At 40.4% G+C, this 25267-nt stretch overlaps 1 protein-coding gene across 3 annotated transcripts in view; it reads right to left on the bottom strand.

Annotated features, from left to right (window-relative positions):
• GRIA3 (glutamate ionotropic receptor AMPA type subunit 3) overlaps positions 1-25267 on the bottom strand; it is a 314305-nt gene that overhangs the window by 134550 nt on the left and 154488 nt on the right. For all 3 annotated transcript variants that reach the window (XM_055437923.2, XM_088834231.1, XM_055437921.2), the window contains one exon: positions 16724-16911. In XM_055437923.2, coding sequence (XP_055293898.1) covers positions 16724-16911 — 188 coding nt within the window. The remainder of the gene's footprint in view (positions 1-16723; positions 16912-25267) is intronic.

Below are 25267 nucleotides of genomic sequence, written 5' to 3'. Positions count from 1 at the left end.
TCTGGTAAGGCAGGGGAGGGGTTTTCTATTTTATGGCTAAGTAGATGAAAGGTGAGGTGACTATGTAAGGTCACCTGGGGATCTTGAGACAGAACTCAGCCAGCTTTCTGGTCTTTTACCTATTGTGCTAGATGACTTCAGAAGGTATTTGTCAATTGCTATTCTTTTTCAGAGTATGGTGTTGGTCCTACATGTATATCTAGGAAGCTGCTTGGTAGTTATATATAATTTTTAAAAGGTTGGAGAGAGAATAGCAATGTCTGACTACTAATCTCTTCCGCTTTAGCTCTACCTCTAGTGCTTGTCTGCATGCTAAGTCACTTCAGTCATGTCCAACTCTTTGCCACCCTATCGACTGTAGCCCATCAGGCTCCTCCATCCATGGAATTCTCCAGGCAAGAATTCTGGAGTGGGTAGCCATTCCTTTCTCCAGGGGAATCTTCGCAACCCAGGGATCAAACCCATGGTTCTTATGTCTCCTGCATTGGCAGGTGGATTCTTTACCATTAGTGCCACGTGGAAAGCCTCTGTAGTGACATGACACTAATTGTCACCAGTATCCTCAAGGTCTGGTCTGGGCCCATTGAGTTATGCCCCTTACTTGTCAATTTGTTATAACTTTTGGATAGAGACAAATTCAACCCTGTCGAATCTGGATAGAAGGCAAGCTGCCCCGAAAGGAGTGGGATGAAATTGACTGAGAGGGCCAGGTGGGTGGTTGCCAACAGTGGCATCAGACTGATCACAGGCTCTTTTCCACACTCAGTCTCATTGAAGTCCAGACCTTGGCATGGATCAGTCAATGGCCTTTGCCCTTCAGTGTCAGTTCAGTGAAGAACTTGAGTCTGTACATTTTATTTATAGTTATTTATTTTGCATTGGCTTTGTGTCTCTCTTATAAGGGAGTCTTGGGGTCTAAATTATTTAAAATACAAAGGTCCTGTGGCAATGTGAGTGTGAACCATAAGTAACATTTAAAAAATTTTTTTTATTGTGGTAAAAGTCACATAATATAAAACAGACTATCTTCATCATCTTTGTATTGTGCATTTGTACTGCTGTGCAACTCTCACCATTATCCATCTCCCCAAATTTCCACCTTCCTAAACCAAAACTCTGTCCACATTAAATGCTAACTCCCTGTTCCCTCTCCCTACCCCCACACCCCGCCCCTGGCATCTACCAATGTGCTTTCTGACTCTATGAATTTGGTGATTCTAGGTATCTCCTATAAGTGGAGTCAGACAGTATCTCTCTGCACCTAATGTATAACAATAAGTAGCTTTTGTGCTGCTCTTGTAAACTGTGGTTCTTGCAGCCCTTATGAACCTGTTTGTTACAGTGTCTATTAGAATCTAGGACAAGACTCCTGTAATCATGAAGCTGTGTGATGAGCCTTCTAATTGCTATATTTTGGTTGCTTTTAATCTGGGAAATTTTCCTAATAAATCTGGATAATGATTCTAAAAAATTCATTAATGTTTACAAGCCAGTACTTGTAACCCCTAGGTTGTCAACCCCTCAGTGTCCACAAAGGCTTAGCTGGGACATTCACAGCATCAGCTGTACAAAGGAACAGGTGTCAGGGTGCTTTCCTCCTGTGCCAACTGCAAACATATTCAATGCCTGTAGAGGGATAAAATAGTTACCTGTGGTTAATGTTTCATTTTTTCTATTTTTTTAAAGGATGGATCTGAGGTCTCACTTGATTTAAGTAATGTAATTAACTCAAAGGAGGCTATTTGTATTTTATTTTCCCATTTGAACTGGCTCATATTTTTATAATTTTAGAATAAGGTAACAGCCTTGATCCTAAAATGTTGGTGTTAATGGGTGGGAGAGAAAGTCTTTTGATGTAATAAGTCTTTACTGCAACCTATTGTACTTTTCTTTGGGCAAAGGGCATCTGAGCAGCAGTAACAGTAGAGAGGGATATAATAGGTTTGTGATGAACAAACAGACCTCAGTTACTCAAAATCCACTGCCAGAAATTCTTAATTAATAGGAATTTTCCCCAGGCATTTTCCAGATACTATAAGGACTGATGAGATATTTATATATGTGGATGTGGCAAAACTTTGGTCAACCCGAAACACTTATTAATGGGGACATTTGTTGTTCTGTATTCTAAGGACAGAGGCAAACGATAAGCTTCCAGGCTGTGTCCTGACCTTGGAACGTATCATTTCTATCTCTCCCTTCATCTGTGTCTCCAAGTCTAAGCCAAGCTCACTGATGTTGAGGCTTGCAAGATTCTCAGTCAGCAAAGAAACTTGCAGTGATGGTCACTAGCCAGAAATCTGAGAAAGCAGGAAAGTTGACTCACACATTTTGAGACACTTCTCATACTCTGCCTTCCAGAACGACTGCATTGCCTTATTGCCCCTACTGCTGTAGCATGGAAGACGTGTCCTTTCCCCTCCAAACATATCTAGCACTGTGTGTGGCCAAAGGGGTCAGACTCTTGAATTGAATTTCCTACCTGGTTTTTCACAGTGCTGGGAATCACAGCCTGTTGGAACGGGAAGGGATCATCACATTCAGTACACTCATTTTCCAGTTTAGGAAATGGAGGCACAGAGCAACAAGGTGACTTTTTGAAATCATAAAGCTAGGTCTCCTGCCTCAAGGCTTTTGTACTCTGCTTTAGAAAACTCCAGGATGTTTCCAGTCATCCCAAGGACTCTCATGAGGTTCCTTAATGAAAATTAATTTGAATTTGTGTTTATTTTTTTTAAAGTAAAACCTCCAAGCTTCATAGGAAAGAATCAAGTAACTAATGAGGTATCACAATGTTTAAAAATGGGGGAGGGGGAGGGAACTGTTGGTTGAACACAAGCATTTCCTTTGTGAGACCAAAGCTTCTATCATCTGAAATAAACAAGAGTCTTGCTGTTTTGAAGTAATGATCTTGAATGAGTTTTTCCTCTTTATTTTCCCAGAGGGAATTTGCTTCTAAATATTCACGAAGCCAGTCTAGCCAGTCTAATGTGAAGTATGACCAGAGAATCAGATCATCATTTTTAATAAGCCAAAGATTAAAATCTCTAAATATAGAATACTGAGGTCTGCTACTAACTCTTAGGATAACTATCTTGGCATTTTAGGGAACAAATTTATTTAAGGCTGCCAGTGAGTGTTAAAATCACCTAATATGGTGAAGGTTTTTTTACTGCAAGTACAGAATTCGACTCACTTAGGGCATGGAAAACAGTAGTCTGGACTTCAGAGAAATAAAATTGGCAGTGAGAATCTTTAAGAAATCCAAACGGAGGCTTTGCTTTTCGGACACTGTTCTGCAATTTTGGGGTACATTTTTGAAGTATTTATTTATTTGGCTGCATTGGGTCTTAGTGCATCCTTAGGCATGCAGAATCTTTAGTGGTGGCATGTGGGATCTAGTTTCCTGATCAGGCTTTGAACCTAGGCCCCCTGCATTAGGAGCACAGAGTCTTAGCCAGTGGATCATGGGGTGTATTTTTGCTTCAAAATATGTATTAGGGTAGTCTAGGATATGTTAAATAATAGCATTTAATTACCACATCATTAGGGCTGGAAGAAGCACAAGCTGGAATCAAGATTGCCGGGAGAAATATCAATAACCTCAGATATGCAGGTGACACCACCCTTATGGCAGAAAGTGAAGAGGAACTAAAAAGCCTCTTGATGAAAGTGAAAGAGGAGAGTGAAAAAGTTGGCTTGAAGCTCAACATTCAGAAAACAGAGATCATGGCCTCTGGTCCCATCACTTCATGGCAAATAGATGGGGAAACAGTGGAAACAGTGTCAGACTTTATTTTTTGGGGCTCAAAAATTGCTGCAGATGGTGATTGCAGCCATGAAAGTAAAAGACGCTTACTCTTTGGAAGGAAAGTTATGACCAACCTAGATAGTATATTAAAAAGCAGAGACATTACTTTGCCAACCACAGTCTGTCTAGTCAAGGCTATGGCTTTTCCCGTGGTCATGTATGGGTGTGAGAGTTGGACTGTGAAGAAAGCTGATCGCTGAAGAATTGATGCTTTTGAACTGTGGTGTTGGAGAAGACTCTTGAGAGTCCCTTGGACTGCAAGGAGATCCAACCAGTCCATCCTAAAGGAGATCAATCCTGGGTTTTCATTGGAAGGACTGATGCTAAAGCTGAAACTCCAATACTTTGGCCACCTCATGAGACGAGTTGACTCACTGGAAAAGAGTCTGATGCTGGGAGGGATTGGGGGCAGGAGGAGAAGGGGACGACAGAATGAGATGGCTGGATGGCATCACTGACTCAATGGACATGAGTTTGAGTGAACTCCGGGAGTTGTCGATGGACAGGGAGGTCTGGCGTGCTGTGATTCACAGGGTCGCAAAGAGTCAGACATGACTGAGTGACTGAACTGAACTAGGGTAAGAAACAAGAGACCACTGGATACCATGATTGGTGAGGTAATAAAAAGGGTCCCTGAAGAGGATGAATGAGGCAGCCAGTTTACAGTGAGAAACCTGCAATGGTTGGAGGTAGGGAAGGAAAGGGTTCATCTACTAAGAGACGAAGGAAAGCCAGTGGGTGTGCTTGGCTACATATTCATCTATGTCTGCAAGCATGCCCATTAGGAGACTGGGGAGCAGGGAAAGCAAAGAGGATCGGGAAGTCTTTTTTCACATATGGGCCTTAACATGTGCCTGGGAGAAGAAGATGGACAGCCATGGGTCTTATATACACTTTGACCTTTGTTGTTGTGGTTCATTTGCTAAGTCATGTCCGACTCTTTGTGAACCCATGAACTGCAGCACGCCAGGCTTCCCTGTCCTTCACTATCTCCCAGTGTTTGCTCAAGCCCATGTCCGTTGAGTCGTAATGTAAACCAACTATCTCATCCTCTGTTGCCTTCAATATTTCCCAGCATCAGGGTCTTTTCCAATGAGTCAGCTCTTTGCATCAGGTGGCCAAAGCATTGGAGCTTCAGCATCAATCCTTCCAGTGAATATTCAGGGTTGATTTCCTTTAGGATTGACTGGTTTGTTCTCCTTGTTGTCCAAGGGACTCTCAACAGTCTTCTCCAGGACCACAGTTCAAAAGCATCAATTCTTTGGTGCTCAGCCTTGGTCCAACTCTCACATGACTACTGGAAAAACCATATCTTTGACTAGACAGACCTTTGTTGGCAAAGTAATGTCTCTGTTTTTTAATACACTGTCTAGGTTTGTCACAGCGTTTCTTCCAAGGAGTAAGCGTCTTTTAATTTCGTGGCTGTAGTCACTGTCCGCAGGGATTTTGAAGCCCAAGAAAATAAAATCTGCCACTGTTTCCACTTTTTCCCCATCTATTAGCCATGAAGTGATAGAACCAGATGCCATGATCTTAGTTTTCTGAATGTTGAGTTTTAAGCCAGGTGTTTCACTCTCTTCTTCAACCCTCATCAAGAGGCTCTTTAATTTCTCTTCGCTTTCTGCCATTAGAGTAGTATCATCTGCATATTTGAGGTTGATATTTCTCCATGCAGTCTTGATTCTAGCTTGTGATTCATCCAGCCCAGCATTTGTTTGACTTTGTATTTTATTAAATTATATTAATTAATTGATTTGTATATTTTGACTTCACAGGATCTTAGTTGTGACACTTGGGATCTTTGGTTGGGATCTAGTTCCCTGACCAGGTATCGAACCCAGGCCCCCTGCATTGGGAGCACGGAGTGTTAGGTACTAGACCTCAGTACTGAAGTCCCTGACATTACATTTTATGATTAGTTTACTCATACACAAAAATAAGCTCTCAGTTCCGTTCAGTCGCTCAGTCATGTCCGACTCTTTGCGACCCCATGAATCACAGTACGCCAGGCCTTCCTGTCCATCACCAACTCCCGGAGTTCACTCAAACTCATGTCCATCGAGTCGGTGATGCCATCCAGCCATCTCATTCTCTGTCATCCCTGTCTCCTCCCACCCCCAATCCCTCCTAGCATCAGACTCTTTTCCAGTGAGTCAACTCGTCGCATGAGGTGGCCAAAGTATTGGAGTTTCAGCTTTAGCATCAGTCCTTCCAACGAACACCCAGGATTGATCTCCTTTAGAATGAACTGGTTGGATCTCCTTGCAGTCCTAATTCCTTTAATTCTACAGCCCATATGTACCAAGCATATACTATACTATTTTACCTTTGTTGAAATTTTGCTCTCTAACTTGACTCACATTGCTAGGGGCTAGTACAAATTTTAAAAAGGAAAGAATGAAAGAGAACTTTTGTTTCTGCCAACAGTGCCTAGTATAGTACTCTGACTATAAGCCCTTTTGTGATGTTAATCTCAGAACAGTTGACTGGCCCTTGTCTGAGAAATTTTCCTTGTAAACTGTAATAACTATTCTAGAGGTCTGACACCTTTGCCTTTCTTCTTTTTTGTGATTTGTCTCTTGATTATGCAGTGATTTCTTAGGTAGCCAAGCAATTTTGTCCACTCCAAGAGGTCCTAGTCTATGCGGCAACTTGTTTGTCTATCATGAAGATATGGCCTCAGATTGCCCTTTGAAATCCAGGTAAGTAACACCTGCCAAATCCCTTATCTATTTTTGTCTTTTGAAGATTCTGAAAGACTTATCATTCTTTCCACCTATAGACACATACTGGCAAATAAATGGCATCTTGCTTTGGTTCAAGGGGTCTCCAGTGTAGCTGTTTTCTCTCCTATCTGGTACTTAGCCAAGCATATAATGTGAATGTCATGGAGAAGACAGACCTGCATGTGAAGTTTAGAACCATCACTATGTGGTGGTGGAAGAATGTTTAAGTCTCAGCTTCTAACCATGTCTCTGAAAGCAGGTCTCCTGAAATACTTTGGAATGCTGAGTACAGAGACTATTTCTTAGACAACCTCTAGTGTTGAAAAGAATCTGACCAGATGTAGGGTGAGTTGTGGCAGTGGGCATGGAAAGGAGAAGGAAAGATTTGAGTAACTTCTCTATCGCTGCCGCTTCACACCTATAATTTATCCTAACCGTGTCCTCTGATCTTCTTTTTCTTAATTTTTTTTTACTTTGGATAGGATAAAAAGGAATATCTATGGGATAAACCAAAAAATGAAAGATTATTGGGAAGATTCTCTGGAGTAGCTTGTATCCACTTCTGAGAGATAGCACTGGGATAAAAATCTTATCGAAAGAATGATGGGAGCATCACTGTATCTGTTCTACTGGATACTTGATTAACTTTCCATAGTGTTTCAGCTAGTCAGGAAGAGATTCTATTAGTGTGCAAAATCTCCCTCCTCAACCCTGCCTCCACCATAGGTGATTGGAAGAGCTGTATTCACAGTGTATGAGCCTAGCATATTCAAAAAACCTACACTCCAGGAGTAAACTGGGCATTTTGACAGGTGCATTTATGTTTTTAGGCCATGAGAGAGATAGGAACAGGCTCACCCCTAATTTTTTGAGGGCACATAGCAAGAGTACAAATGGAGGACTGCATACCACACATCTAAATGTTATGAGGTTGGAAAGCAAGATATGCCTTGGCTTGGTCTGTGTATCCACCTGTCGACCTAAATAAAGAGATAAATGGACATAAGCTCAAGCTACCAGAAATTAAGTTTATTTGGAGATAGCAGAGAAATTGCAGTTCAAGAAATGCAAACTACAGAGGAATCTGTGGAAGGTTTGGAGTGCACTGCATTTATGAGAAAGTAACAACACAAAGTGGGGGCCCACACCCCACCAGAGCACAAGTTCTAAGTTCACTGGCTTGTGGATGGTAGGAGATTCTTGGCAGATATTCACTGTTGGGAGATAAGGCTCAGAGTTCTATAAATTAGGTGCTTATAGGAAATCAATCTCTCAGTTCTTGAGTTTCATTTCCCTGAGGGCACACACTTGCGATTCTCTATTTCACATACAGTATGTCCCCTACATACGAACTTTCAAAGATGTGAATGTGTGTTTGCACATCCAACCATATAAGTTAGTTCACGTGTATGGCATACATTGTCATGTGCGTGCATCCTCTACAAGTGGTTATGCTTTTGTGTACTTTACTGCACAGTACTATATAGAGTACAGCAGTACAGTACCTTCATTTCAAGCCCAGGATATTTTAAAGCAAGCATAAAAGCAGTGGTGATGTAGCTGGTACTACTGTACTTTTCAAGGTAAAAGTGAAGTGGAGGTCGCTCAGTTGTGTCCGACCCTTTGTGACCTAATGGACTGTAGGCCACCAGGTTCCTCTGTCCATGGAATTCTCCAGGCAAGTATACTGGAATGGGTTGCCATGCCCTCCTCCAGGGGATCTTCCCGACCCAGGAGTTGAACCTGTGTCTCCTGCATCGCAGGCAGATTTTTTACCATCTGAGCCAAGGTACTGTAGTATAAGGTTAAAAATGTTTTCTTTATTTTTTTGTGTTTATATATATTATTTGTGTGAAAGGTATTATGAACCTATTACAGTACAGTACTATATAGCTGATTGTGTTAGTTGGGTACCTAAGCTAACTCTGTTGGACTCATGAACAAACTGGACTTATGAATGTGCTCTCAGATTGGAACTTGTTCATACATAGGGGATTTGCTATACCCTGTTGGGGCAGGGTAGGATGAGCTGGGGTGGAAGCTGAGCCCAGGGCTCAGAATTCCTGAGTGGAGACTGGATCTACCTGAAACTGGGATGAAGTGGAAGAAGCCAAGGAGAGCAAGCTCCTCACCCCACAAAAGCTTACTTTTGTGGCTTGAGGGTCCTGCACAATTTTCCATGTCTTCCAAAATGACATCATTCAAGTAGAATACAGTGAGAGAATGCAGATATCCGGAAAAATTAGCTGCTAAACCCCTTCACTTAGAGTGACTTGGGAAGGCCACTTTTAAACAAAATTATCCATTTTTATCTGGTTTCCTACATCATGAGTTGCCATTTTCTCCTTCATTACCCCTGCCCTTGACCCCATATACCTTTGTGCTCTGATGTGGACAGCCATGTTTGCCTTATGTGTCCTTTTCCTTTTTCCTCATGATGTTCAACCAACTATTAACCTTTTAAAAACTCTCAAGACCAAAAAGAAAAAAAAACTGTCTTTCTGTTTCCATGTTTATGATATGCTGCTGTTGCTAAGTCGCTTCAGTCGTGTCCGACTGTGTGTGACCCCATAGATGGAAGCCCACCAGGCTCCCCGTCCCTGGGATTCTCCAGGCAAGAACACTGGAGTGGGTTGTCATTTCCTTCTCCAATGCATGAAAGTGAAAAGTGCAAGTGAAGTCGCTTAGCGACCCCATGGACTGCAGCCTACCAGGTTCCTCCATCCATGGGATTTTCCAGGCAAGAGGACTGGAGTGGGTTGCCATTGCCTTCTCCAGTTTATGATATGAGGAATCCTCTAAAGCATGGAGCTCAAGGCAGTAGTCCTTCTCACCTGAGTTTAAGGATGATATTGGGTGCTCAAGTCTAGGGACCCAGAAAGGCTGAGCACCCACCCCAGATACTTATCCTGTGGGTGTTTATGCTTTCCTAGAACTAATCTTAGTTTATGCTTGGGTTTCCAGGAGTTAATGGAAGGAAGGTGAGCTGTACCTTCCAGACATTGCCAGTTACGTTCACTTGCAAGGAAGAAGGAAGTGGGCAACCCCTAGGGCAGTTGTTGATAAGATAATGAAGATCGTGATTCTTTATCTGAGAATGAATGCCTGCAGATGGAAATTCTAGGTTTACTTACATACTACTCTGAGAATGTACCCCTCACAATTTATTCTACATGGAAATTCTAGGTTTACTTACATACTACTCTGAGAATGTACCCCTCACAATTTATTCTACTCTTGTGGAGCCCATTGCATAGTTAGATTGCTTTGGTGCCACAAATAAATGAACCTGTTCATCATAAATGAATTCATCATCAAAGGCTAGGTTTAAGGGGCACATTGTCACTTCCATGCATTAATGGAATATGGATCCTCCTCAAGTGGAGAAAATCTTTGTGAAAGGCTCATTGTTTAACAAGGTTTGTTGTAAGCATAGCTGCTGCTCCAGGCTACATCAGGGTCCTTATCTCTTTTAACCTCTGGTTGAATCTACTCCGATTGAAAACCTCAGTCAGATGCAGGACTGATTACTGCAATGATTAACAGCATTTGGAGCCAGACTCCTTGGGTTCAACGTCTGGCTTCACCAGTTATAACCTCTATAACCTCTAAGTCTCAGTTCTTCCATCTGTTAAATGGAGATACTATTCCCATCTGCCTTATGGGGCTAATATAAAGATTAACTCACATGAGATATAGAAATGGGCACATATCCACCCACATTGATTAAAATTGTATCTGGAACATTATAAGCACTTAAAACATATTTGTTATAAAAAAATGCCCAGCTGTCATATGGAGCTCACGGCTGGAGTGCCTTTAATTATTTTAAGTGATGATGAAAAATCTAGTTAATTCTCAAATAGTCCTTGCACTTATCAATCAATGTATGTTATCCAATGTTACACTGGAGAAAAAACAGAGAGGTTGTATAACATGCTAAACATTAGTGAGAACTAAGAATAGCTCAAGTCTGAGACTGTTCTCATGATAAGACCTTAGATTCAACTGATATCTTGGGAGATCCATGAGGACATTGTTCTAGAGCAACAGTCCCTGAATAACTCATTTTCATACACACAGAACCCCACCACTCATGAGAAGATAGCTATGGTGTCAGGTGCTTTCCATGTTACTTTGATCCTCACAATGCATTAGGATCCCACGAAAGGAAGGTAGTGGAACAGTCTTTTAACGTAAGAAAATGGAGCCTCAAAAAGCTGTCACTTTCTTCAATGTCATGCAACAGGAAGGTGAGGGAGTTAGGACTTAAAGTCATGTCTGTTCAGTTCCCAAGTGTGATTATTCAGCTATACAGCACAATATTCTAAGAAGAAGAGATGATACCCTCAGACTGTCACATGAACTGGCAAGTTGGCTCAAGTTTGTACAGGGATCATTGAGAGGAAGGGTTGGGACAAAGAGGGAGCAAAAGGGGGAGGGGAACTGGAGAGAACCACTATGTGCTGAGTGGGGGGGTCAAGTCAGGAGAGGACATAAGCCTTTAACATTTTACTTCACTTGAGAGAGGCCTAGCCATTGGTGATAGTGCTTTGTGCATGTTAAATCACTTTAGTCGTGTCCAAGACTATGAGACCCTATGGACTGCAGTCCACCAGGCTCCTCTGTTCGTGGTATTCTCCAGGCAAGAATACTGGAGTGGGTTGCCGTGTCCTCCTCCAGGGAATCTTCCTGACTCAGGGATCGAACCTGAGTCTCTTATGTCTAATATGCACTGGCAGGAGGGTTCTTTACCACTAGCGCCACCTGGGTCTAGCCATTGGTGGCAGTGCTCTAAGTAACCCCAATTGCTAGACATATTTTGGAGTGAGCAATGCATCCTTTGTGTTATAGCCTCACACTTGACAAGGCCCCCTAGTATTGTTTATCTTGTTTAAACTGTTATCTTTAGAATACTGACTTACTAACTTGGTTGTTGAATTTCTTAAAATGACTGTTTTTGAAGTGACTGTCAGAATCAAATGAAAGGAACCTAAAAGATTGACCTGCTTGAGGATTCTATCGTTAAGAATCACTACTTTCCATGAGGAGGTGATTTTAGCTTGAACTATTTCTAGGGGAAATCAGACATTCTATATTTTTTCTGCAAAGCACTCTGAAATGTTACGGTTTGGACTCTACTAAATTTGCATACTCTAGAATTCAAGCAGGAGCTATGCTGAGATTTACCTTTGAATTATCTATGGGAAAAATAAAAACACAGTAAAGACTGAAGGGGAGGACTTCCCTGGCGGTCCAGTGGTTAACACTCTGTACTTCCACTGCAGGGGGCTCAGGTTCAATCCCTGGTTAGGGAACTAAGATCCCACGTGCTGTGTGGTGTGGCAAAAAAAAGACTGAGGGGTGATGTTTAAGTCTCTTTAAGGAGACAACCTTTCTGATATCCAATGAACAGGCAATTAGGAAATATTCTTACCTATTTATTAAAATAAGTCTTCTATAACAGTAGTCCCCAATGTTTTTGGCATCAGGGACCAGTTTTGCGGAAGACAATTTTTCCACAAACCGGGTGGGGTGGGGGAGTGGTTTCAGGATGATTTTCATAAGGAACACGCAACCTAGATCCCTCACACGTGCAGTTCAAAGTAGGGTTTGCGTTCATATAAGAATCTAGTAACACCACTGATCCGACAGGAGGTGGCGCTCAGGCGGTAATGTGGGGAGTGGCTGTAAGTACAGATGAAGCTTCACTCACTCACCTGCCGCTCACCTTCTGCTGCATGGCCCAGTTCCTAACTGGCCATGGACTGGTAGCCATCTGTGATCCAGGGGTTGGGCACTCCTTTTCTGTAAGGATATTTACTTATCCTCACAGAGAATTAACTTGGAATATTTGTATGTTCCTGAAAACAATCTTAAAACTACTCTAGATCTGACTTTTCGCTAATTCAGAATAGCCTCACCTTCATAGCCCCAGCTGGTGAGATTTTACTCTCCTCCAGTTTCCTCTCTCCTTGTAACGAGTAGTTTCTATGACTGACTTTCTCCCTAGTCTAGTTAAACTTGTTGACTCTGGTACTATCCTTAGGCCTCCAGAACAGTTGGTCAGTGCCTTCTTTATGATGATTCTTTATACTTGAGAATGGTGATTAAACTGCTTCCTGGCTCTCTTTCACCAGACTAAACAGCCCCAACTCATTTAAGTCTTTCCTCATAGGCCCTATTTTCTACTGCTTTAATCGTGTTTTGCTGCACTTCTCTGGATATTCTCCAATTGCACTGCAATTGTTCTAAGATGTAACCTGATGCAAGGGCCTAATCTAGGGGTTGGTGTTGGCTACATATTTAATAAACAACTTAGAAATTAAATGGTTTAGTGCAGGGGTAAGAGCACTGGACTAGGAGTCAGGAGACTTGAGTTTCATTCTTGCTCTGCCACTTCCTAGGACTGTGCAGAGTCCTAGGACAAATGTGGACAAATCATCTAAATATCTCTAAGCATCAGTTTATCATCTGTAAATCTGAGATAAACATATCTGCCCTGCCTGCTTCCCATAGTGAGGCTCAAATGAGATAATCTGTGTGAAAACACTTAGTTTAGCATCAAAGAATGATGCAAACACTATGTGTTAGGAACTTTTCAAATGCTTTGCCTATATTAACTCATTAAGGTACAGTTATCATTTCCATTTTACAACCAGGAAATTGAGACACAGAAAGTTAAGTAATTGGCTCCAGACCACACTGCTAGTGACAGAATCCATGCAGACTGGTTCCAGGTTCCATACTTGAAAACTCCATGCTATGTTGCCTCTCCAAATAAGCATGAAACATCCAACAGAGCCATTCATTTTATGGGTCCTGCCCTTCAAAAGCGGTCCACAGGTAGACACTCCTGGGATGGTGGATCTGTTCAGTCATATGCAGATAATTCTATGAGAGACAACTTCTTAAAAAATGAGTGTTTAGGTTGGTCACTGAAGTAAGGCAGTATCTACCAGTGGGGGAGGGACTCATAAACACAATGCAGTAATAAGAATGCTCTAGAAGGTCAGGTCAATGGTTCATTCTTCCTAGGGCATCTAAATCTTCCTGTGGAAAGTACTCTTAATTCTTAGATTCAGGATCTGCAGTTTCTAAATAGTATCTTTGAGTTCTGACAACCCATCCTGGTTTCAACTGTCTCTAGCTTTGTCCTTTTGTATATTAATTTTTCTAGCTATAGGCTTGGAATGCTTTCCTTATAGATTAATTGTTAAGGTGAAATATTAAAGACAGTTGTGCACCTAATTGAACATTTTTTTTTCATGCTGTGGTCTGAACAATTGAAACAGATTAAAAAAAAAAAGCTCTGGAGGAAATGTTGGAAGAATTTTTATTTGCCCCATAACTGTTTGAACATTCATAAGAAAAATGAGAACCTATATTATGAAATGGGAAGGTTATACTAGATAGCAATACATTGAAAATACACTAATATTTTTCTGGTAATGAAGTCTTTTAATTAACATCCATTGGATATAGAATACAATATGAACTTACTTTATGCCAGAGTCCAATTTATAGGGAATACGGTTGTAGTGGTTTTATTAGTAATAGGCTCTTTCACCTCAAATAGTGGCATGAACAGTCATTTTATGGGAGACTATAGAAATTTCTTTCCATGAAAATAACCTCAAAGTTTAAAATACCCTTGGAAAATGGGAGCATTTGGGGGGAAAACTTGATACTACTGGAGTTATAAATGTTATCTTTCTAACTAGAATCTGTATAGTGAATTATGATAAGTTTGTCCAGAATGGTTAGGAACTAACGAGAAAAGTGATATCTCTGTATCTTAGTAGTCAATTTAAAATAATGTTTGCTCTAAAGAAATATCATGTTTATTGTTTATTTTAAAGAATTTGTTTAGTGAGAAATCTATTTTTATATAAAGAAATCAATTTTGGCAAATTCATGGTATCAAAAGCAGCTTGAGCAGAGAGCTACCATCTTAAATCTTTGAGAAAATGTGTACTTTAAATAATCACATCATGTGACTGCAGGCACTATTCTGCCTCTTGATGGAAGCATAGCAACATCACACTAGAACTTATTAGAATATGCTTGTTCAGTATTCACACATCCATCTATTCATCTACCCATCCATCTTTCCATCCAACACTGCATGCCAGGTACTCTGCTAGACACTGAATATACAGCAGCAAACAAGACAAACAAGATTCCTATCTCATAGTACTAATAACTTAGTAGAAATTCCTTAAATGATAAAGAAAACAATCATGAATAGATCATTTTGTGACAATTTTTTGAAAGAGGGGAAAAGAATAAGTGAAATTAACTCTCTGGCCTTACTTGAATGTTGTTAAAGCTCTGCTTTGAACAACGTTCTCTGAAAAGTTGTATAGAAAGTATTATGAGGGATGCTGTGAATGTGCATCCAGAAGAAAGACAGATAGCAAGTGAGACATTATAAGAAAGAACAGGACTTTCAAATAATGTTAGTTTAGTTTTCCTGAAAATCGTTAGTAATAACGATCATTTTTTTCTATAGCATTTTATGCCTTTCAAAGCAATTATACCAACCATGTGAGGAAGAACATATTTTATTTTCCCCATTATGTAGATGAGACAACTGAGGCAGAGATATATTAAATACCCAAGATCCCACAGCTGTATGGAATCATAGCTCTACCCCACTGCTTTTTCTACTATGTCATGTTGAAAAAATCCCCAGATTCCAGTATAAGGTCCTATAAACCCACAAAGACTTATCAGAATGTAAACTATTCAAGAAACCAAAGTCACTAATACAAAAGAAGGAAAACAAAATATGACAAGGCCTCTGCTTTAGGCTATAAAGTAGGTCACCCACTAAAAGGCTATTTTGGTATAAAATTTTAGAGGGCATGGAGTACATATACCAACATCACTGACCTGATTCTTCACTTTCAAGATCTAAGAAAATCAAAGGCAGTATTTTTTTTCTTTTGGAAGGGAGGGGTGGATCATTTGGGTAGCTTAAGAGAATGTTAGTTGCAAAATTTTATTTAGCCAGGCTAGTGCTCTAGATTTTTTTGTGAAGTTGATTCACTAGAGATGATGGTGTTCCTAAGAAGGGGACGGTTTTATATCTCTGTGATGCACTGTCAGTGTTTCCTTTCTTCCTTCCTCATTCCTTTTCTCTCCCCTTCCCCTCCTTTTCCTTCTCTTTTCTTCCCATTTTTTTTTTACATTCTCTTCTCATGGGGGCATATCTGACAAATTGTTAATATTTAATTTGCTATAAAACAGCTCTCCCAGGCAATGACTGCTCACTATAATTTCAATCTCTGAAGCTGTTTTGGCCCCTAGGTACACTGGGATTGAATTAGAATGGAAATGTTTCCCTTATAGTTTTGTTTATGGCAGCATGGGCACTTTGTTATTAACTGGCAAATTGAGACTGCTAAGGAAAATAATAAACTTTTACCACATTTCTATTTGACTCTTTACTCCAAACAGAATATCCATCTGGCTTAGGGTGAAACATTTCTTCTCATATTTTTCAGTTTTCTATTTAAATATCCAAGATTAATAATGAATATCTTTCAGCCTATCAAATTGTATTTTTCCCCCAGTCTGAGGCTTTTTCATTTTCTTCACATTTTAAAAACCATAATCGTTTTTTCTCATATGCCATCTTACTTTTAAAATGGTCTTCAATTATACACACACACATATTCTCATTCATTCTCTCTTTCTTGTTCTCTGTCTCAAAGCAGAGGGATATTCTGGAAAAATATCCACAGATTCAAACCTAGTGAATGTTGCTTTGACATTTTGCAACTAGGCCCCTGAAACAAAAACTCTACTATTCCTCCCTGTCTAATCCCTTGTCTGTTACTTGCTGGGAGAAAGGTGTGGGAAAAAAGGGGATTACTCTGAAATCTTCAGCTATCTAAGAAACAGAGGCATGGAAGGGTGTGTTTATCTGATAAGTAGCATTAAATTGCAGAGACTACCAGATTAATCATGTTATGCAATTTTCAACAGCTTAGATTTTCTTTTATTTCTCTCTCACTCTTTTTCTGCAGCCACTGGGGAGGAAAAAGGGATTAGAGAGACTATCAAAACTGTTGGCAAGTTTAGTCTGTTGCCTACTTAATTTATTAGCAGATATGGGAACTGCCTCAGGTTGATGATTTAACAGGTTGGCTTGGGGTGGAATAAGTCTCAAACCTACCTGTTCCAAAATTGTGTTAATCCTTTCAACTTCGCAGTCAATCAAGTATCGTTTTTCCTGCCTCCTGTCCATTTCTTCAATGATGCGCCTGAATTCTTGGACATCCTTGATGTTTCCCACAGACCTTGCTGTCACCTGCCAGTTGTTTTGTACTGCTGCTTCCATAATTGCTTGGAGGATGGAAAATCCTGAAAGAAGGGAAAACAGCTATATTGATTATTTTTTCTTTAAAAAATCTTTCTGTAGGTACTAAAGGTTCTAGTGAGGTTTTAGTCACAGTCCATTGGGTTCCCTTGAACCTTGTACCTTGTGGACAGCAGGTTTACTCATAATCTCAGTCTTAACCTTTTGGACAGTTGGCATATCTCTATCCTGTTTGAAAGAAAAGAAGATTCAACTTGTGGTGCCAGGCTAGGTGCTTATCAAGTCTGTACTTGAGCAATCACAGCTGAATTATGGTACCTAATTATTTTTATTGACAGGCTTATCAAAATATCTATAGAATGAATGCCAGTAGCTTCTTTCTTATTTCTGGCCACAATCTGTCCTTTCCTTCATCTTCCACATCAACAATCTTTAGAATTAGAAATAGCTTTAGTAGAGATAGAACCTCATTATAATATGGCTGATCCTTACATGGATATGACTCTCCAACAAAGTAAATTATGTCTCCCAAGCAATATAACTCTCAGAAAACATGACAAAAACAGTCTATAACAAAGATAGCATACTGTTTCTTTGTTCACAGCATTACAAAAGCATTCAATCATATTAAGTCTTCCTGAGTTCTTCCCCTTTCTCAATTCAATTGATCAAAGATTCTCAGTTCTTTTTTAAGCTAATTTACATCAGACAACTATTAACTACTAACCTTCTGGATCTATGCTGCATGGGAAAGAGAAAAGATCTAATGTTTGAGTTTGGGGTAAACTTTTTAGAATCAGGGTTTGAGAAGCTGGAAAGAACGTCTATCTCTATGAACCACAGAAGAGCAAAAGGGTTTTGTATGTACAGGTCTTTGAGAATATTCATACCTCTTAATATTGTATCATGTCTATATTTTTGCTTTTGCATGAATCCATAATCTGAGTATAATTTCATCAGACATAGCTATTATTTGATTGGGATATGGTCAAAAGAAGCTTCTTTTGCTCCATTAAATTGTTTTCCATTTGTATTTAGGTAAAACTAAGATCATGGCATCACTTCATGGGAAATAGATGGAGAAACAGTGGAAACAGTGGCTGACTTTCTTTTTTTGGGCTCCAAAATCACTGCAGATGGTGATTGCAGCCATGAAATTAAAAGACGCTTACTCCTTGGAAGGAAAGTTATGACCAACCTAGATAGCACATTAAAAAGCAGAGACATTACTTTGCCAACAAAGGTCCGTCTAGTCAAGGCTATGTTTTTTCCTGTGGTCATGTATGGATGTGAGAGTTGGACTGTGAAGAAAGCTGAGTGCTGAAGAATTGATGCTTTTGAACTGTGGTGTTGGAGAAGGCTCTTGAGAGTCCCTTGGACTGCAAGGAGATCCAACCAGTCCATTCTAAAGGAGATCAGTCCTAGGTGTTCATTGGAAGGACTGATGTTGAAGCTGAAACTCCAGTACTTTGGCCACCTGATGCGAAGAGTTGACTCATTGGAAAAGACCCTGATGCTGGGAGGGATTGGGGGCAGGAGGATGACAGAAGATGAGATGGCTGGATGGCATTACTGACTCGATAGATATGAGTTTGGGTAGACTCCAGGAGTTGGTGATGGACAGGGAGGCCTGGTGTGCTACGATTCATGGGGTCGCAAAGAGTTGGACATGACTGAGCGACTGAACTGAACTGAACTGAATGACTAATGGGAGTTGGTAATAGGGATGATTTGCAAGACCCAAATAATCTGTGACCTAACAATTTGGCTACAGGAGGAGGAGAGAATGGAGGACAATGTTGCAGCTCTTGGAACACATTCCAGGTTCTGTGCCACCTCAGGCTCACTCTGTAGTGTAAGCAGGTTACTGTCAGGGGTCCTCTTCACTTCACCAGAGAAAATGGTATTGATGTCTGGAGAGCGCGCTTCAGGGAGATGGCAGCAGTGACTCAGGCAGTCATGATGACTCTTTTGTGTGCTGGGTGTACTCGGGAAGAAGATCACAAATGAGACCCAAGCACTTAGTAATTTCCAAATGAGCAATTTCAGCACAGGAGCTCAAAATTACAGATAGGAGTAAATTACCATTGCTTTAAATGTTAATGCTTACTCTTTTTAAACTAACCACATGTATTTATTTCTCAGATTTACATTTTCATGTGGCTTTTTGATGTGCTCTCTGCTTTAGTGGGAGTTGAGGGCACATGGTTGGCCAAGACATGAGATTAAGAAATAAGCATAGGAAAGAAAAGATTAAAGTGTTGGAAAATCTTTCTTCAGAAATGTACAATGAGGCCTCATTATTTTGAATCCCACTAATTAAGAATTTATGAACATTCAGCAAGGACAAGGTTGAATTTTACTTCTGTACTATTTATGAAGAAAGTGTTGGTTGAATAATACTAGTAATGAAATTACACAGGGCATCTTGCTATATTGAAACTAAACTTTAAAAATATACCCTTTAGCAAAATACAAGTTTTTTGTCTGTTGAGTCAAAACCTACATTCTTGTTATCTCTGCTTGCTCATCCTATTCTACTATTTTGGAACCAAAGAGACAAATTGAACCCCCTTTCCATGTGATAGTCCCTCACATTTTTAAAAACAGCATATGCCTATATCCCATTATCTTTCTTTTCTTCAGGCCAAAAATGCCCCAATCCTTCAACAGTTTCATGATAGGTTCCCTCACTGTTCTGTCTCTCTCCTACGGACATTTGTCAATATTTTATTGACCCTGATGATTCATATGTGATTTGACCAATGTGGATTATTGCTTGCTTTGATATGGGCTATTATTTTAGCACCCTCACATTGCTAAGACTTCTAAATAGCCATATTATTTTGTTAATTAAATTCAAGCTTGAATTCAACTAAAGCATGTCAATTCTCTTTATAAAACCTTTGTTGTATAACAACTCTCCATCTATGCATCAAGACTCATTCCATTCCAACCTGCTTTTATCTCCCTTTTAAAAAATTCACCCTATCCAAGTCGTCATTTGTCCCCTATTTTCACAGTTGCTCAAATCGGAAAGATGGTCTTATCCACTTATGCCGTGCTCTCATTGTTACCTACTTAAGGCAGTTGCACCTGTCTGTCCCCTTTCCTGGCATCTCTTCCTACCCGTGGACCTTTGTGGCCGACTCTCTTTCTCCATGAAGCTTCTGTTACTGAGTACTCATACATTCTCCTGAGACACATAGATTTAAATCAAGGTAAATCAGTTACAAGCTGTGGATAAACCAATTTGAAGAACTGTACAATAGGCATTAAAAAATTCAAAATAGAACTGGATAAATAAAGCATAGTACATAATCATGGAATACTATGCTACTGTTAAAGAGATAGTTCAATCTCTAGATAACAAAAAGAAAAATTTCTGCAGTATGCTATTCCATAGGAAAAAGCTGCAAAATAGCATTTGTAGTGTAGTTCCATTTCTGTTAAAAAAAAAGTCTGAAGTGTATAGAAAAAAATCTGAAGGAATTGGCAGTAATTATCTCAGAGGTGTAGAATTACCAAGAACTTTTACTTGCACTGTCATTTATTTATGTAATGTTTTACTTTTTTACAAGAAGCAGGTATTATTTTCTGTAAGTACGAAAACAATAAAGATTAAAAAATACAACCCATGCTGTCTGCTCAGAGCATAAGCTCCTGGAAGACATGAATGACAAATGAGTGCTGCTCTATATGCTGCCTGCTGCCACAAATGCAAAGGCACTTAATAAACACTGATTTTATAAATCTTTTTATACTTTTTTTCTCTGAACCATGTGGATGCATCACCTATTCAAATATTAAATAGAAAAAGCATACTGATTTCTCAGTGAACTTGGATCTGGGGCCTTCTGGGCTATGAGCCTCACTCACATTTCTGAGCAAGTCAGAACTGTGGCTTAACTCTGTAGTATCTTCTCACCATGCAGAGTTTCTTTGTGTCTGCAAGCACGTGTGGCTGTGTACTCAACAACTCTGGGGGGAACGGTCACTTCAGTGCAGTACATGTCAGTGAGCAATCCACCAAAAAAAAATTGTTTTCATACCTAATTTGTAATAGTTTGACTGTTTCCTGTTCAGTTCAGTTCAGTTCAGTCGCTCAGTCGTGTCCGACTCTCCGCGACCCCATGAATCACAGCACGCCAGGCCTCCCTGTCCATCACCAACTCCCGGAGTTCACTCAAACTCATGTCCACAGAGTCGGTGATGCCATCCAGCCATCTCATTCTTTGTCGTCCCCTTCTCCTCCCGCCCCCAACCTTTCCCAGCATCAGAGTCTTTTCCAGTGAGTCAACTCGTCGCATGTGCTGACCAAAGACAGTAAATGTGAGTTTGAGGGAGGAGAAAAAGAAAAAAGAAAAGTTTGACTCTGGAGGCAGGGCAGAAGCAGGCGTCAGTGCTTGTAGGAGGTGAGGTACATATAACAAAAGCCTTGGCTTTGTAAAAATAAGTCTGCTGTTTTAGCAGCTTCAGAATTGTCCTCCACTGTGTGTGAGCTTTAGTGTGCTCAACTTTGCAATACTGAAAGCTACTTTTATTTGAGCAGGAAATTCTTTCATCCTGATTCCAAACCACTGCTGCTGTCCAACTTCTGTTTCTTCTTTGATTTAAAGAATGAGAACTACCATATAAGTAACTGGCTGAATGATAAATTGCTTGCTATTTGCATTCAACCAAGATAACGCAGGCTTCCCTAGTTGCATAGTCGGTAAAGAATCTGCCTGCAGTGTAGTGTAGGAGACCCAGGTTCAATCCATCGGTCGGAAAGATCCCCTGGAGAAGCAAATGGCAACTCACTCCAGTATTCTTTTCTTGCCTGGAGAATTCCATGGACAGAGGGGCCTGGCAGGCCGCAGTCCATAGGGTCACAAAGAGTTGGGCACAACTGAGCGGCTAACACTTTCACACTTTCAAGATAACACAGGAATATGACAATAGAGGAGTGCCAAAGTGATTGTGGATGAAGAGTTGGGCCACAGCTATGACCAATCCAATCCTGCTGGAGCGGTTGTTGGGCTACTCTTGCTAAACAAGGAAGTTGTCTTGGTCAAGGCTCTACCATCCAGATCCCCCTTCAGCCAAAGGACGTACTCCTTCAGGCTCTGGAAAGTTGTTTCCTGAAGAGAGTTGCCTAGCTTAAAGTAATACTTCCTTCCCAGGGAAACCTGCATCCAGTGACTGGTTGTTGTGGGGAATCTAGGCGTAACCCTTTCACTCCAAATTGTTGTTGTTCAGTCGCTAAGTTGTGTCTGACTCTTTGCGACCCCATTAACTGCAGTATGCCAGGCTCCTCTGTCCTCCAACCTGAGCAACCTCCTGGAGCTTGCTCAAACTCATGTCCATCGAGTCGGTGATGCCATCCAACCATCTCATCCTCTGCTGCCCCCATTGCTTTTTGCCCTCAATCTTTCCCAGCATCAGCGTCTTTTCCAATGAGTCAGCTCTTCAAATCAGGTGACCAAAGTATTGGAGCTTCAGCTTCAGTCCTTCCAATGAATAATTAGGGCTGATTTCCTTTGGGATTGACAGTTTGGATCTTCTTACAGTTCAAGGAACTCTCAAGGGTCTTCTCCAACACCACAGTTCAAAAGCATCAACTCTTTGGCACTCAGCCTTCTTTATGGTCCAATTCTCACACCCATACATACATGATTATTAGAAAAAACCATAGCTTTGACTAGATGGACTTTGTCAACAAATGATGTCTCTGCTTTTGGATAGACTGTCTGGGTTTGTCATAGCTTTCCTTCCATGGAGCAAGGGTCTTTTAATTTCATGTCTGCAGTCACCATCCACAGTGATTTTGGAGCCCAAGAAAGTAAAATCTATCACTGCTTCCACTTTTTCCCCTATTTGCCATGAAGTGATGGGACAAGATGCCATGATCTTAGTTTTTTGATTGTTGAGTTTTAAGCCAGCTTTTTCACTCTCCTCTTTCATCAAGAGGCTCTTTAGTTCCTCTTTGCTTTCTGCCATTAGGGTGGTGTCATCTGCATATATGAGGCTATTGATATTTCTCCCAGCAATCTTGATTCCAGCTTGAGCTTCATCTAACCCAGCGTTTTGCATGATGTACTCTACATATAAGTTAAATAAGCAGGGTGACAATATACAGCCTTGACTTACTCCTTTCCCAATTTTGAACCAGTGCATTATTCCATGTCCAGTTCTAACTGTTGCTTCTTGACCTACATACAGGTTTCTCAGGAGGCAGTTAAGGTGGTATGGTCTAAGAATTTTCCACAGTTTGTGGTGATCCACACAGTCAAAGGCTTTGGTGTAGTCAATGAAGCAGAAGTAGATATTTTCACTCCAAATAGGGTAACTCTAATGGGCCATCCCAACTTCAGGGCTACGTGAAGGATAGCTTGAGGCCTTGTTATGATTGTACAGCCTATCTTCTTCTGCTCAAAGCTGCTTCCTTCTTTTCCTCCCACAAGTGTTTTTTTTTTAATTTTGATTTTATTGGAGTAGAGTTGATTTAGAATGTTGTGTTAGTGTCAGGTGTACAGCAAAGTGATTCAGTGAATATATATATATATATACATATATATTTACACACACATATATATATATTTATTCTTTTTTAGATTCTTTTCTCATACAGGTTATCACAGAATAATAAGTAGAGTTCCCGGTGTTATACAGTTTGTCTTTGTTGGTTCCCATAAGTGTTTTTAATGAGAGTACTCTGCAATAAAATTTTGCATGCAAATTTCCACCTCAGAATCTGCTCCTAGGGAATTCAATCTGTGATTGTTAGGTTGACCTCATGACAGGAATGACAGCAGATACAAAAAAAAGAAATCTCAAATCTACAATTGTCAAAATCATTTTCACAAGGGGAATGAAGGGCAGGATTTTGTTCAGTGTACAAAGTGAAAAGCTACTCTACACTGAACAAATTTAGTATTTGATCTGAAAACACAATAGAATAAAAAATAAGATACTGACATATGGATGTTGGTAATGAAGACACCCAAGGAAATAGAGCTGGGGATAATTTTCTCCTTTCTGCTTTACATATTTCAGCATGGGCTGGCAACACCTGTTGTTGCTCATGAACCTGTCCCAGGTCTTTCCGAGCCACACCATCTATACTTCTGACATGGTGTCTAAGAGTCCCCAGATGATGGTTGGGGGGGGCTCTAATATTGACAAATGGACTCCACAGAAGCACTGACATTTATAGCACTCTGTACCTGGTGAGGATTTTCAGGGAATTTCCCATAATGCTCCCAAAGGGACTGCTGACCCCCTAGAAATGTTCTCTGTGTTAGTTGTTCACTCATGTCTGACTCTTTGCGACCCCATAGACTGTAACTGGCCAGGCTCCTCTGTCCATGGAATTCTCCAGGCAAGAATACTGGAATGGGTTGCCATTCCCTTCTCCAGGGGATTTTCCTGACCCAGGGATCGAACCTGGCTCTCCTGCATGGCAGGCAGATTCTTTACCATCTGAGCCACCAGGGATCAAGAGAGGAAAATTGATCTTTCCCAGAGGGTGACTCAATATTTGTCCCATTGGACTGTGCTGGAAACTGCCTTTTCAATTTGAAAAAGACTCAAAATGGCCCATGAAAATTCTTGTGGTTTGCATTTTTCAGTCATAGAATCACACATTACAAGCTAGAAGGACTCTTACAGATGATTTAGAGAAGTCATAGAAAAAAATTTAAAGCTCTGGAACTCTTTTTCCAAATGAAAATTTTATGGAAGCCCAACCTATAAGACAGATAGAATTGGAGCTGCTCTGGTTTGGAGGGGTGGTGTTTAGAGAGAAGTGACTTGCCCAAGATCACATAGCTAGTATAAAGTCAGAAGCAAGACTAGAACCTAAGTCAGCAGGGCCGGTAGTAGAGTAAAGCCAGAGAAGCAGCCTTTTATTTTTGGTTTTATTTTATTTTTTCAATTGTCTTGAGGTATAATTGACACCTAGAAAGTATATATATTTAAGGTATACAGCTTGATATTTTGATATATGTTTACGATGTGAAGTGATCAGCACAGTCAAGCTAATGAATACATCTGTCATCGGACTTAATTACCATTTTAGTTCTTTTGTGTGTGTGTGGTGAGATCACTTAATATTTACCCTCAGCAAATGCCAAGTGTGCAATACAGTCTTGCTTACTGTAGTCACCAGAAGTATTGTTAACTGTAGTTAAGGTACACCACCATGTACCTTAGCTCTCCAGAACTTATTCAGCTTGCATAACTGACCAGTATCTCCTCACTTCCCCCCACCCCGTAAAAAGCCACTTTCTCAGAGTTGTCCAAATGTATTCTCACTTGCCTCACCCTAGTCCTGGCCCTAGAAGCAAGTGCCTTCACTTCCAATTTAGTGTTCTTTCAAGTACGTTATGCTGCCAAGCCTACTCGATAGGTCTTGTT

The sequence above is a fragment of the Moschus berezovskii genome, chromosome X (genome assembly GCF_049115385.1).
Source record: "Moschus berezovskii isolate FMDL1 chromosome X, NW_MosBer_1.0, whole genome shotgun sequence".
Classification (NCBI taxonomy): domain Eukaryota; kingdom Metazoa; phylum Chordata; class Mammalia; order Artiodactyla; family Moschidae; genus Moschus; species Moschus berezovskii.
This window is presented reverse-complemented; position numbering and strand designations above follow the sequence as displayed.